This window comes from Mesoplodon densirostris, chromosome 14, assembly GCF_025265405.1.
Source record: "Mesoplodon densirostris isolate mMesDen1 chromosome 14, mMesDen1 primary haplotype, whole genome shotgun sequence".
NCBI classification, from domain to species: Eukaryota; Metazoa; Chordata; class Mammalia; order Artiodactyla; family Ziphiidae; genus Mesoplodon; species Mesoplodon densirostris.
In genome coordinates, this window is record NC_082674.1 from 21,225,189 (window position 1) to 21,239,695 (window position 14,507).

At 55.7% G+C, this 14,507-nt stretch overlaps 1 protein-coding gene across 2 annotated transcripts; it reads left to right on the forward strand.

Annotated features, from left to right (window-relative positions):
* Positions 1 to 755: 755 nt before the first annotated feature.
* SLC35F6 (solute carrier family 35 member F6) lies at positions 756 to 13,476 on the forward strand. Of its 2 annotated transcripts, XM_060117560.1 has the most exons (7): positions 756 to 937; positions 6,445 to 6,552; positions 8,601 to 8,673; positions 9,570 to 9,741; positions 9,990 to 10,202; positions 10,927 to 11,037; positions 12,362 to 13,476. In XM_060117560.1, the coding sequence occupies exons 1-7, from the start codon at positions 861 to 863 to the stop codon at positions 12,829 to 12,831; spliced, it is 1,224 nt and encodes a 407-aa protein (XP_059973543.1). In that variant the 5' UTR covers positions 756 to 860; the 3' UTR covers positions 12,832 to 13,476. The 2 variants fall into 2 exon arrangements, with proteins under 2 accessions (XP_059973543.1, XP_059973544.1); XM_060117561.1 differs by lacking the exon at positions 6,445 to 6,552.
* Positions 13,477 to 14,507: the final 1,031 nt, after the last annotated feature.

Consider the following 14,507-nt stretch of genomic DNA (forward strand, 5'->3'; position numbering starts at 1 on the left):
GCGGGCTTTTCTCTGGATGCGGCGAGCAGGGGCTACTCTTCGTTGTGGTGCACAAGCTTCTCATTGTGGTGGCTTCTCTTGTTGCAGAGCACGGGCTCTAGACACGCGGGCTTCAGTAGTTGTGGCACACGGGCTCAGTCGTTGTGGCTAGCAGGCTCCAGAGCGCAGGCTCAGTAGTTGTGGCGCACAAGCTTAGTTGCTCCGCGGCATGTGGGATCTTCCTGGACCAGGGCTCGAACCTGTGTCTCCTGCATTGGCGGGCGGATTCTTAACCACTGTGCCACCGGCGAAGCCCGGCTTTTCTTAATTTAGTTTCTTTTGCTATAAAACAGTCTCCCAGGGAGCAGGAACTAGATTCTTACGCCACTTTTCTGTAAGATGTGAGCAACACCGCGGGTTGGGATCTCTAGGGACATGTCTCAGGCCTCCTGGGAGTTCCCTGGGTATCCAGTAGAGAGGAGATTCCCACGCTGGACGTTTCTAGTTCGTGGTTTGCCTCTGACATTGTTCAGCTCAATCTCTCTAAAGGGTTTACAGAACGCTCTAATATCCACGATGCATTCTCACTTCATCATCCCATCAGCCCCTTTTGCAGATGGGGAGACCTGGGCCCGTGACTTGACACTGTCACTCTGTAAGGACCAGCGCCCCCAGCTCCGGCTCTGGAGAGCGCAGACGCCCGGCCCCCGCGCCCTCCCTGGGGGCGGAGTGAGCAGGCGCGGGGCGGGGCCTTTCAGGTCATATGACTCCCGGCCCGGAAGTACTCGCGCCCCAGACCCTGGGGTGACCAGGTTGGGGGCTACCACTTACAGCGAGCGCGGAGGTCGCGTTCCTGTTTCGCGCTCCCAGCATCCGCCGCCATGGCCTGGACCAAGTACCAGGTGTTCCTGACCGGGCTCATGCTCGTCACCGGCTCCATCAACACGCTGTCGGCAAAGTGAGTCCGGGCCTGGCCGGGAGGGGAGGGGACTCCGCGCCCTCCCTTCGCGGCTCTCCTTTCCTGGCTTCACCAGCCAGCTCAGTTGTTCTGATCCGTTCATGCGGTTTATGGACCACCCAAGGGGTACGAGGCCCAGGGAAATGCGGGGCAGGGCCGTGTCCCCGGCTGGAGGATCCGAGCCCCGGCTTTGATTCGCTGTGTGCTTGATCTCAGCGAGTCACTTTCTAACTCAGCGCCTCAGTTTCCTCATCTTTAAATGGGAGGGAGTTTATCTCCCCTGCCCCTTCCAAGCTGGCATCAGGGGCCCCGCCCTCCAGGAGCTGTGGGCCAGGGAGGGCTACCATAAACATCATGCGGACCGAGTGACCAGTGAGCGTGGCGGTCTGCGATGACAGAGAAGGGGGTGCACCATGGGCCCCTCTTGGAGGAAGGGTTACAGCTGGGCCTCGAAGCTTTGGTAGGATTTCTACATGTGGTGGGGACATCGAGGCAGGAACAGCAAGGCCAGATCCAAGTGGATTGTAACTAGCACCAAATGCCCAGGCTGGATTTTATCCCATAATCAAAGAGGGGCTTTTGAGATGGGGAGTGACATGTTAAAAGTGATACGATGAACCTGGTGGTCAAGGTGAAAAGTAGTTGGCTGCAGGGAAGACCACTCCAAGGCTGCTGCATAGCAGATACGGGCAACTGGGAGGAGGCAGTGAGGTGGGAAGGGAAGGGTCAGGTGGGAGAGACCAGGTGCAGAGTGAAGCCACAGGGCCTGACCCACAGGATCCAATAATCACTCCTGGGCTTCTGCCTGGGGAAACAGAAGTGGCATTAACCGAGGCAGGGTGGGCAGGGGGGCAGTTCAGCTCTGATGTAAGAGGGTGTGGTGCTCGTGGGACGGTGAGGACAGTCCTCAGGAGGTTGGGGATTGAGGACCTGGGGCTGTCATGAGGCTAAGGGACCGAGCACAGCCTCCTCTCTGTAACAAGCAGGAAGCCCGGGAAGCAGCCCCTTCTCTTGGCGGCCCTTCGTCCCTTTCTCTGCTCCCACCTCGGGGCGGGGCCCTCCTGCCCCTCTGCCCACCATCTAAGAGCCCCAGTACCAAGAGCCTGCCCTTTCTCTGAACCAATTCCAAGGTGCACGTGGAGGACAGTAGACAGTAACCCTCTCCCAGTCAGACCTCCCTTCCACCTGAGCCGTGCCAGGCTCCAGAGCAAAGGGGAGTCACCCCAGTCACCCTCTGGGCTGCGCTCCAGGCCCCCTGAGGGTGGTGGGGATAGTCGTATCTTATTCGTTTTGGGGGGTGTTTCTTCCCAGCGTACTCCATCAGTGATGCGAGAAATGCCCCAGAAGAGAGGTCTGGGAGAGAAGTATCCTGTTCGATTCATCAGGCATGTATAAGGTCCTTACAGTGTGTGACGCACTGCCTAGACCTAGGGAAGGAGACAGAAGTGACCGAGAGAAGGTCCCAGGCTTTGAGATGCTTAGAATCTGCAGCAGAGGAGACAGTTGTGTACACGCTTGGCAATCACAGTGTCCTCCCTTCTCCACAGGAGGTGGACCTCTGGGTGAGGCCCACCTGTCTCTCTGGTTGGGCTCTGGCCGGTTGTGTCTGTGTCTTGTGCTGGGCTCCTGGGCCCTGAGGCCTCCTGAAGGGTACTCCTTTTGCTGAGCCCTTAGCTATAAAGGAAACTCAACCTGAGGGCTCCCATCTCAGGATCTGACTGCAGCAGAACACGTCATCTGTCCATCCGTCCCACAAGCCAAGGCCTCAGTCTGGTGCTTATAGGGTGGCTGTGGTCTGCCAGGGCCGCTGTCCACAAGGAGAGCTGAATTACCTACTGAGATAAACTGTGCTGACTCAGCTCCTTCCGTAAAAAGCTCCAGCCCTGTCAGGTAAGAAGCCAGGGGATCCTCAGCCCCAGGACGCCTTGCCCTTGGAGGCTGCCTGAGAGGCCAGAAAGAGGTTCCCAGGTGGGGTCCCAACCTTTGGTCCTGTCCCCTGCCCTGTGGCCTGATGTGGGGCCTCTTAGGAGCCTCCCTACCTGTGATGGGCCCCAGTATTGGACCCTAAACAGTGTCCTAAGACCAGACTGTGAGAAGGACGCTCTCAGAGAAAGAACGTGGGAGAGCAGCTGTGTACATCCTGACAGAGATCATTGATTTGAAATCACACGCTGACCTGCAGTTTCTAGCAGGGACAGACAGACGAGAATGTGACCACAGCAAGCGCTAACCAGCTAATACACAGAGAGCTCCACGTGCCACGTCCTGCCCTGGCCGCCTTTCATGAGTTAAGTTAATGAATTCTCATAACCACCCTATGAGGTAGATAAATTCCTTGTCCCTGGATAAGGAAACTGAGGTTCTGGAAAGAGGGGCTTGCTTACCCAAGTTCAACTCAGCTATTAAGTGGCAAAGTTTATATTTGAGCCTAAGTAGTCTGGCTCTAGAATCCATGCTCTTAACCTCCACTATGGATGAGGCTGGGGACTTCTCTAGTCATTCTTAGGGGCATTTAAAGTTGTTAGAAACACAGAAATGATCCATTCTCATCCCCACAGTTTACAGTCAAGGTCCCAAGAAAAGTTTCGTGTGTGTGTGACTAAGTTTTGCCTTGGCAGCTGCCCCTCCCCCCACCCATAGGTTCCAAAAGTGGGCACGGGATAATTGCTTCAGAGGGGTTCAGGCCAGCTGGAGAAAGCCTTAAATCAGCAGGGCAGGGCCTCCCTGGTGGCGCAGTGGTTAAGAGTCCGCCTGCCGATGCAGGGGATACGGGTTCGTGCCCCGGTCTGGGAGGATCCCATATGCCGCGGAGCGGCTGGGCCCGTGAGCCATGGCCGCTGGGCCTGCGCATCCGGAGCCTGTGCTCCGCAACGGGAGAGGCCACAACAGTGAGAGGCCCACATACCGCAAAAAGAAAAAAAAAAAAAAAAAAAAATCAGCAGGGCAGTGTAGCAGTGAAAAGAGCATGAGGCTTGGAAGCTATGGGATTAGATGAGTCACTGGGCGTCTCCAAGCCTCAGTTTCATCTATAAAATGGGCATGATAATCCCTGCCCCACCTTCTTCCCAGACTCCTTGTAAGATCTAGGAGGAGAGTTATCTAATACTTAAGGGGGGAGGGGTGTCTAGAACCTAGGTCTCAGGATTTTGGTCCAGTGCTGGTCTTCTACAGCTACAGTACCCAAAACTCCCTCTTCCTTGGGCGTTTCCTCTTACATCTCCCCAGGCAAGAACAGACAAGCATGTGCCCATGGAAGTTGTAATCCTATAAGTGGCATCTCCTCTCCCTGCCATCGGGGTGCCTTCCCTCTGGGACTGGGTGACAAGCATCTGAAGCCTCCATCCCAGAGGTCACTCAGGATTCAGGGTTAGAGTCTCTAGTAGCCTCTTGCAGTTTCTTGGCCTGTAAAATGAGCATAATGTTTCCCTCCCCGGCTTCTTGGGAGGACTGAAGACAGTGGATGAGGAAGTGGGCGTGAGCACGTGCTGCTCCTGTGCTGGGACCACAGGTCAGCTGTCTGCTGCAGGAGGTCACTGCCCACTCAGCAGGATTGGGTGTGCTGCAGGGAGCCAGCCTGGCCAGGCTGGACTGGGCTGGAGCTGGGGACCACCTACCCCCAGGAGGGAAAGTCACCGATCAGGCTGGCCCTGTAGCCTCGTCCCTGGGTGTTGGCAGAAGGTCCCTCCCTTCTCCTTTCTGTGGCTGCTTTCTCCCCCTCACCAGGCTTCTGCTGATGCACTTCCTGGGGACCAAACATTTGCCCTCCCCTGGCACCGCGTAGGGCTGTCTGCCTGAATCAGTGCACGTTTCGGAGCCCCACCCTCCTGAATCCAGCTGGGGTTCTGCATGTAAAGAGCCAGGGTCAAGTAGACGCTCACTCAGGAAGGCTCACATCCCCTCTTAAACTTCTGAAGGCTGTGAAGCCCACCCAGCCACGAAGGGGCCATGGGGGTCATTTCTCCAACAGTCAGGCCCACTGGGTCTGGGGAGCCTGCAGGAAGGTGGCAGGAGGCCTGCGATCACTGGGCCTCTTTTAGGGGAGGACTCACTGTCCTTCCTGCACCAGCTCTAACTTTTGCCTTGACAGCTGCCCCTCCCCCCACCCATAGGTTCCAAAAGTGGGCACGGGATAATTGCTTCAGAGGGGTTCAGGCCAGCTGGAGAAAGCCTTAAATCAGCAGGGCAGTGTAGCAGTGAAAAGAGCATGAGGCTTGGAAGCTATGGGATTAGATGAGTCACTGGGCGTCTCCAAGCCTCAGTTTCATCTATAAAATGGGCATGATAATCCCTGCCCCACCTTCTTCCCAGACTCCTTGTAAGATCTACTGAGGAGAGTTATCTAATACTTAAGAGGTGGGGGGGCTGTCATCATTTATCACCACGTGAGCCAGGGCCACCTGCTATGACACCCCAGAGAGTGGAGAAGCCCTGGGGCCCTTCTGAAGATCCCAAGCCAGAGAAAGAAGCTGACTCACTGGGCTTAAGAGGCCCAGGATGAGAGCGGAAATGGCACAGATTCTGTGGCGAATATGGATACACAGCTAACCGGTCCGAGGCAGCCACATTAACCACTTCCTCAGCTTCTGACTGCCACCCCTGGTCCCACACAGACGCGTACACCTCTCAGAACGCTGAGCTTTGAGTTTACTGAGCAAGGCCACGCCAGACTGACTCACCCCTAGTAAGGGTAGCCCACCTGGAGCCCTCCAAGGCCCAGGGAACTCTAAAGGAAGCCCGCCTCTGCCAGTGGAGGGCACTTCCTCATGTGGCCTCAGCCTGAGCCTGGTGGGTCCCCAAGGCCTCCTGCCCTAGAGACCACAGCTTTCCCCAGGATATAGTGTCCAGAGAGAATGGAGGGCCCATCTGCAGGGCTGACCTTTTCCCCACCTCAGCCAGGAGGGTGGGAAGAATCTTGAGTAAGAAGGTGATGGGTGTTGAGGAAGGAGCACAGAACAGGGGGTGGTGCTCCTGGGTACTGGTGCTTCCCTGTGTCCCTCAAGCCCTGTCTGGTCCCTGGGTTTCTCATCGCTCAAACAAGGAGCTTCCCGAGATGATGGCCGAGTTTGTTCTCCTCTTTCAGCACTTCGTGGCCCTCCAGGTGCCTCTGCGTCAGCCTGCAGGCTGGGTCCCAGAGGATGGATACTCTCCCCGGAAGCTTTCAGGCTGGTGCAGAGCTGGGGCCACACCCACCCAACACAAGGGGAAGTGGCTCCTCTCAGCAGAGGAGAAAGAGGGGGAAGAGGGACAGCAAAGAACGTTTAGTGACCACCTGCCATATGCCAGGTCTTACATATCTTAGTACTTTTGCCAGTTCTTCAGTGTTGGCATTGTTATCCCCAACTTATAGGTGAGAAATCTATAACTCATTCCACCTGTGAGAGACAAAAGTCTGAGCTTTCCGTGTATCCTGCTGCCTTTTCTGAAAATAAGTTCAAGCTGATGGGTTTGGCCCTAGATCCGCCCATTGTTAACTGTATGAGCCTGAACACAGCTCTCTCCACCCCAAGGTCTGAAGTCCCCATCTGTAAAATGAGGATCCTCCTTGTGAGGCCTAAACCACACAGCCCACATGAAGTGCCCAGCCTCCTCAGGGAGAAGTACAGGCCTGGTACAAGGTCAGTACACAGTGAATTGTACATTCATAAAAACATGTTAGTGAAGCATTTTGCAAAGAGGTAAGTGCTATCCCGCTGGGGAGTGATTGCTTTCACCCCCAGATGAACTGGGTCTGGCTTTTGGCTCTTGTTCTGTGCTACCTGGGGTCCTTCTGTGAGCCAGACCTTTCCCAGGGCCAAGATGAGAAGGCTGACTCTATCCCAAAGTGACTGCAGGCCTGAACTGCTTGGCCCCAAGAGTCTGGGCAGGGCAGGCAGCCTGTCCTGACACCCAAACCCTTGGGGTGTAAACCTGCCTCAGGCACTCAGATACAAAAAGATTGCATTTCCCCTGCTGGGAACCTGCCAGCCCCAGCCTGTTCAGGCAGACCCACCCCTTGGAGAAAGCAGACAGCGCAGGGGGAGGGGAGAAGGCTTAGCACCAGCCCTACAGCCTGCTCCCCGTGCAGGGCCCCTCCCTGGGGAAGGGCAGGCCCAGCTGGTCCCACCAGCAGGGGACACCTCGGACCGGATGGCAAATGAGCAGTCATGGATATATTGCCTTTGGACTGTAGTACCTGCCTATTTGTCTAGCGGTGTCTGGAAGTCCCACTCATTCAACAACAACAAAACAATGTTTGAACTTCTGTATAATAATGTGCCAGGAGCAGGGGATTGAAAGCTGTGGAAGTTGCTGAGCTCACAGCCTCTCAAGTGACAAGGACTATGGAACCAGAAAGTGATGGAGATACGAGTTGTCATGACTGTAAGGTGCACAGGCAGTAGCCCAGGGGGAGTTCCAGGAGGTGGCCCCACTGCTAGATCGGGGGGCCTTGAGCCTGCCAGTCTGTGCTCTGGATGTGGCCCCAGGATGGGGAAGGGGCCTCCATACCAGCCCTTGCCCTAGGCTTCTGGTTGACCATGAACTTGGCAGGACCTCCCTTGTCCCTCCTGAAGGAGCCCTGGGAACTCTCTGACCTGCTCCCTCGCTCCAGGGCAGTTGTTTCTGCGCCCTTGGTAAAGCTTGACCTCTTGGCTCTCCTTCGCTTCTCTCTTTTGCTCAGCTGCCCCACCCAGGCCCTCCCAGAGGGCTCTGTCTGTGAAACTGCCTGGAGAGCAGGCCAGGCAGGCTGGGCGAGCCATACAGGTGGTATGTGTCCCACACCCACATCCCATGTCCTGTCCTTCCCTGCCTGGGGATCCCAGAGTCGCAACCTACAGCAGATCGGGCAGAAATGAGACCCCAGAGAACAGGTGGTTTCTGTCCTTGATGGGGATTATCTTTGCCCCTTTGGTACTGGGTCTGGTTCCAGCCTGATCCCCTGACCCAGATTTCCTCTGCCTTCCCAACAAGGCATATCAGAACTTCTAGCTGCCCATCAGCTGTCCTTTGACCTCCACCATTCCCAAGCACCAGAAGCCCTCCTACCTTCCCTCCTCACATCTGTGGGAGTGGGTGGGGTCTCCTACCTTGAGATGAGTTTGCCATAGTCCTGTTTTGTTCACTTGCCCTGGGATAGGTTCAGATCTCTTTGTAGATTACAGAAAGGATTACAGAAAAAGCTAATTGTATTGAAATAAAGTTATCAAGACATTAAACAAGCCAGTTTGTGATATAGTAATGTACATGTGTGCATGCATTTCTTAACATATGAAAGAGTAAGCAGTGGGTCTAATTACTGTAATTTTGGAGCAGCGATGATTGTAAATAATACTTCACAATATCTGCAGTGACTCGAATGTGATGAGAAGAGCTGTGATTTCCGTGTGTGACAAAGTCGCAGGTACTGCAATACTACACTCATAAATGGAGGAAATGCTAAATTTCTGTTAGAGGTTCATGAAATTTCAGCTAAAGGGTCCCAGGCCCCCGCGTTCTGTCTGCCACCCCAGGGGAAGACTCCTTGCCGTGGAGACTGGTCCCTTCGAGAGGGAGCCCCGCTCTGGGCCGAGTCCGCTAAGTCTGGTCTCTTGGCTTCAGGTGGTGTGAGCTCTCTGCAGGCCACAGGACGGGGTGGGAGAGCCCGCTGCCACACTGCAGGGTTTGACCTTCTCTCTGTCTGCTGCAGGTGGGCGGACAACTTCGTGGCCCCAGGCTGTGGAGGGAGCCAGGAGCACAGCTTCCAGCATCCCTTCCTCCAGGTATCTGTGCCTGTCCTCGCCCATCTCCATCTCCCAGGCCTCAGGTCAGGGGCCCCCATGAGGCCATGCTGTTGTTTCCTGACCTGGGTTGGGGGCGTCCTCCCTTGCTCTCAGGAGAGCCAGTTGCTTCTCTCTCTCCCTCCCAGAACAGAGGCCAGGGTGTGAGGTGTCCCTGGAAGGGGTCAGAAGGCACAGTCCCCTGTAGGAAGCCTGCACAAGTCCTGGTGAGCGGTCATGCCCTGGACTCCTTGAGGCCAGCCCTCACCATGGCCAAGTCAGGACACATTTGGAAAAATCCAGCCCTGTCGTAAAACCTGCTCCCCCACCACGGGGAGCCCAGACCCCACTGGGGCAGGGCAGACACCATCAATGGAAGGTACCTTATTGCTAGACTGGGAAGCAGGAGACTTAAAAGTTTAGTCCAGCTCTGCCAGCAACTTGCTTTGTGACCTTATATAAGTTCTCAAGCCTCTCAGGGCCTCAGTTTCTCCATCTGGAACATGACCAGGGATTGGTCTAGATTGGTGGGTTTTCAGATCAGGCTGTACATGGCCTTAGAGTTTCCATCGAGGTGTTTGAAGAGCTTAGGGGTAGACCTAGGAGGCAGGCTCTGGCCTCTCACACAGAGCAGTTCTGCTTTTGTCTGTTTTACATGTTGGGGTTATAGGTAAACTCTTGTGTGAAGAAAGGTTATGTTTAAAAAATTTTGTTACAGAGAATTCCCTGGCAGTCCAGTGGTGAGAACTCCATGCTTTCACTGCCGAGGGCACAGGCTTGATCCCTGGTTGGGGAACTAAGATCCCACAAGCCATGCGGCACGGCCAAAAAAAAAAAAAAAAACTCTTGTTATAGGTGGTCTTCCTTCCAGCTCTGAAGTCCTGCTTCTGTCCCTACAGGCAGTCGGCATGTTCCTGGGGGAGTTCTTCTGCCTGGCTGTCTTCTACGTACTCCGGTGCAGAACTGCAGGGCACCCAGACACCAGCACGGATCCCCAGCAGCCCTTCAACCCCCTTCTATTCCTGCCCCCAGCCCTCTGCGACATGACCGGGACCAACATCATGTATGTGGGTGAGTAGCCAAGCCAGGCTGCCAAGGGCTCAGCGAAGCCTGTGGCCCAAGGGGGCTGCTGGGAAAGAGCCACCCCCAACTCATCTTCAGCTCCCCCCACCCTTCTCCCACCGACCTTTACACACACGCCCGCAACCAAGGTTTACTGAGTACTTACCACGTGCCAGCCCTGTCAGCCCTGAGGACACCTCAGTGAACAGACAAGCTGGGCCCTTAGGAGCTAACGTCATATGTCTCTCCTCTCCTAGCCCTGAACATGACCAGTGCTTCCAGCTTCCAGATGCTGCGGGGAGCAGTGATCATATTCACAGGCCTGTTTTCGGTGACCTTCCTGGGACGGAGGCTGGCACTGAGCCAGTGGCTGGGTATCTTCGCAACCATCGCAGGGCTGGTGGTCGTGGGCCTGGCTGACCTCCTGAACAAGCACGACAGTCAGCACAAGCTCAGCGAAGTGATCACAGGTGTGGCCGGGGTGGGCATCCCGGGGCTGCCCAGCACAGAGTCACTCGACAAAGCATTTTACAAGCTCTGCTGTCCGCCAAGCCCTGGGGGAGGGCATGTGGGACACCAGCTGATGTGGACATGCACCTGCTCCCGAGGTGATGGGAACAGTGTAGGGAAGACCAGCAAGGGACAAGCATGAGGGAGAGGTGGGGGAGGAGGGGGAGGTCCGAGGAAGGAGAGGGCTAGTTCTGCGATCTACTTACAGCCACGCAGACTGCAGGATCCGGAGGAGGAAAGGGATTCATGCTGACTGAGCACTGAGCGAGCGCACAACCAGTGCTTCGCACTGTGCTCGTCGTCACTGCCGTCCTCACGGTCCCGGAAAGGAAGCACTGCAGTGAAGTGGCCACCCTGCTCACGCATGGCAGGATTAAACCAGAAATGTCCATCTCAGAGCCTGTCGCTTCTCAAAAGACCTGCTTACCCCAGTTGTGCAGCCCTCAGGCCCAGGCAGACCCCTGGACCTTCTGGAGCCTTAGCCCAGAGGGGCTGACAGTGCCTTCCCTGATGGCCTGCCTCACCCCTCAGGGGCCAGGAGGTCAGGCGCGGGGGCCGTCGTGGCCGGACCTCGTGGACTATACAGTGCCCTGCGGAGTCAGGGGCTGTAGGGGCTCTTAGGTTTCCGTGGGCTGAGATGTCTGCCTCAGCCTGGCCTCACCCTGGGCCCCTCCTTTCCCGCAGGGGACCTGTTGATCATCATGGCCCAGATCGTCATCTCCATCCAGATGGTGCTGGAGGAGAAGTTTGTCTACAAGCACAACGTGCACCCACTGCGGGCAGTCGGCACTGAGGGTGTGTGTGAACACAGGCTGGCAGGAGGGCGCTGGGTGGGGCGTGCCCTGCGGGGCGGCACGTGGAGGGAAGGCAGTGAGGGCACCTGGCAAGGTGCCGGGGGCCTCTGGGAAGGGCGAGCCTCCCGCCCTCCTTCCTCGCTCCCTTCACCATGTTCATGTTGACAAATACCCTGACAGCTGCCGTGCACTCGGCCAGGAGCTAAGGGAGGACAGGGACGAAGATGAATGAGACGCAAGCCCCGCTCTAGAGGAGCCGACCCGCAAGAAAGGAGCAGGCAGTGCGTTTTAGCTCGGACCGCTTTTACTCAAGTGACGCTTCACTTGCCAAGCATATCTGAGTGTCATGGCCCAGGGAAGGTGGCATTTGCCCTACAGATTTCAGGAAGCAAGAATGGACAGGAGGGAACTCCAGGCAGAGTGGAGACATGGGGAGCTGGATATGAGTTTGGAAACCAGTGAGGAATAGTTTGGAGGAGGTACAGGTTTGATGTAGGGGAAATGATCAGGAATTGAATATGTCAGGGTCATATCTTGGAGAGCCTTGGGACATCAGGCAAGTGGCTTTAGACTTTAAATGGCAGGCAGGGAAGAGCCACCAAAGGTCTTTGAGCAGGGAAGTAAGTCAAAATGATGCTTTAAGATTATGGAACTAGCAGGGCGGATTAGAGCAGTGCTACCGAAGTGTGACCTACGGGCTTGTCAGGGAGCTGTTGGTGCCTGGTCCACCGTGAGCTGAGGGCTTACGGCAGAACGTTAACCACCTAAGTCAACTATGTCATCAAGCATACTGATTGCTTCCACTCGCTTTTTTTCCTAGCAAGACTTTCTGAGTGAAGCGGTGCCTTGATTTACATCCTGGCCCAGCTCCTTGTCGCACACCAACAGCGCTGAGTTAGCTCTGTTTTTCCACACTTGTGAGAGCAGTGTCGTGCTTGCAGCCAGCAATCCTTTCGTCAATGAATAGAACTGAGTTTAAAGAGTGTCAGAGAGCATTGTACATTGTCAGGGTAGCTGTCGTTTTGTGAAAGTATGTGTACATGTCTGTGCACTGGTCGCAATATAAAATGTATTTCCTATTCTTGGTCCGGTCAGAAGACGCGGATTCAAGTGGAGAAGGGGCCATCAGAGCCCGTTCAGTAGGTCGTTGTAGTTCCTAGTGAGCAGAACGGCTCCAGGAGCTGGAAGGAAGGAGCTGGTGCGAGGGCGGCTCGGAGGGGTGGCTCCGGAGGGGAGGTCAGCGGAGCCCGGCTGGGTGGGCTGGGGCACGCTGCCGGGGTGGGGGGCCCAGCGGAGAGCGTGACGTGCCCCCTCCACTCCCACAGGCCTCTTTGGCTTCGTGATCCTCTTCCTGCTGCTGGTGCCCATGTACTACATCCCCGCCGGTTCGTTCAGTGGAAACCCTCGCGGGACGCTGGAGGACGCGCTGGACGCCTTCTGCCAGGTGGGCCGGCAGCCACTCATCGCGCTGGCGCTGCTGGGCAACATCAGCAGCATCGCCTTCTTCAACTTTGCAGGCATCAGTGTCACCAAGGAACTGAGCGCCACCACCCGAATGGTGCTGGACAGCCTGCGTACCATTGTCATCTGGGCACTGAGCCTCACGCTGGGCTGGGAGGCCTTCCACCCGCTGCAGATCCTTGGCTTCCTCATCCTCCTGACGGGCACAGCCCTCTACAACGGGCTGCACTGCCTGCTACTGAGCCGCCTGTCCAGGGGCCGGCCCCCGGCAGAGGAGGGCGAGCGTGAGAGACTGCTGGGGGGCCCTCGGACTGCCATCAACCATGCCAGCTGAGCCTCCTGCTCTACTGCCACCTGGACGCTCCTTGTGCACCCTGAGGCTGAGGCCACGTGGCTGGTGAACCTCAAGTGCCCTGCCCCCTCCCCACAGATCCCCCGCCCAGGGCAGCTGCTGCCACAGAAGATGACACAACACCCAGGTCCTCCTTTGTCGCCACCCCATTCAGGCCTGAGTGCAGTGCCCGACCCCCAGCAGGCTTCCCCAGCCCCTCCTGCAACACTCGAGCTACATCACGGAGTAGAATTGCAGGAACCAGCAGCCCTAGGGTTTCCTCCTAAATCATAAGCTAAATGTGGTTCTCCCAAGAAGAGAGGTCACTGAGCAAATTCTGATAGAACTAAGCACCACAGTTTCTAAAACTTGTAAGATACTCTAACCCTGTCTGGGAACCGGGGTTTCAGCCAGGGCCTTGCCGCACTCAGTGTGTGCTCCCCAGCCCTGACCTGGTCACTCTGGGCCTTGGCACCCTGCTCTGCAGAAGGTGTCCACGGTGTGGCTTCCATGCCTTCCGGCCCAACTGGGCCCATTCTGCAGGCCTGTGGTTTTGACCAACCTGGGGAAGGAGTGACAGCCCTTTTATTTATTTATTTTTCCCAGTTTTAAAACTTTTTATTCAAAGAAATATGATCCTTTAGCTTATCCATGGTTTTTAGTGTACAACCCATGTCACTCATAAAGAACTTTCTATTGATTTAAAGTCATATATATACTTATTTTCATATATAACTAAATTATGGTTTTAGATTTAATAACCATTAAGTCTAAAAGTATATTTGTCATGACTCCCATTACAGATGTTTCACGAAGGTATGAGGCAACCTCCTCGTGTCTCCTGAGTTTTGCCTACTCAGATGACAGCCCGTTTACTGAAGATGCCCCCTGCCCACGGCACGCCTGCTCTGGCATCCTTGCTCACACCTTGAAGTCCTCCCCACCTGGGAGAAGTTACAGGGGGATTTCCAGGCAGCCCTTGGTAATAGCTTTTATGAACTCTTCACCTTCCATTTTAAAGATGAGGAAACTTGAGTCCCAGAGTTCTAAGTTGTTTGGCAAAAGGGCTCTCCTGCCATGGGCTCTGGCCGTGCTGCCACACGACCAGGCAGTCGGCTGGGTTGTAGAGCACGTCTGGGGTTCTGCCTCACCCCCAGCAACCCGACAGACACCAAGGAGAAGCCTCCAAGGTGATGGGTTTACCGGGAGTCTACCATTGAGAGTGATGCTGGTATCCCAGGCGTTATGTTCAGTGCTTAGCTTTCATTCTCTTGCATAACAGCCTGCACAGGTGGATGCAGGTGAGAAAAGTGTGGCCCAGAGAAGGTCAAGTGACTTCCTCGTGGAGCTGGTATTTCAAGCTGGGTTTGCCTGATTCCAAACCTGTGGGCCCACTTACCATAAGAGTCTCAGAGATCTTTGGGGGTACTTCCTGTGGCTGGGAGAGAGGCATCCTGTGCTGTTATCCTCCCAGTAACCCCACCCTGAAGAGAGGGGACTGGCAGCAGGGACCCCAGGGAGCTGAGCGGCCCTTCATTCCAGTGGTCCTCACTCTGTGGCAGATCACTTTCCTGGGCAGCTCCATCGTGAAACAAATACCGAATGCTTTCCTTAAACTAGATCCTGGAAGAAGGGATCTCTGACAAGCAAAGCCCTCGGGCAGTGGGAATCCAGCAGGT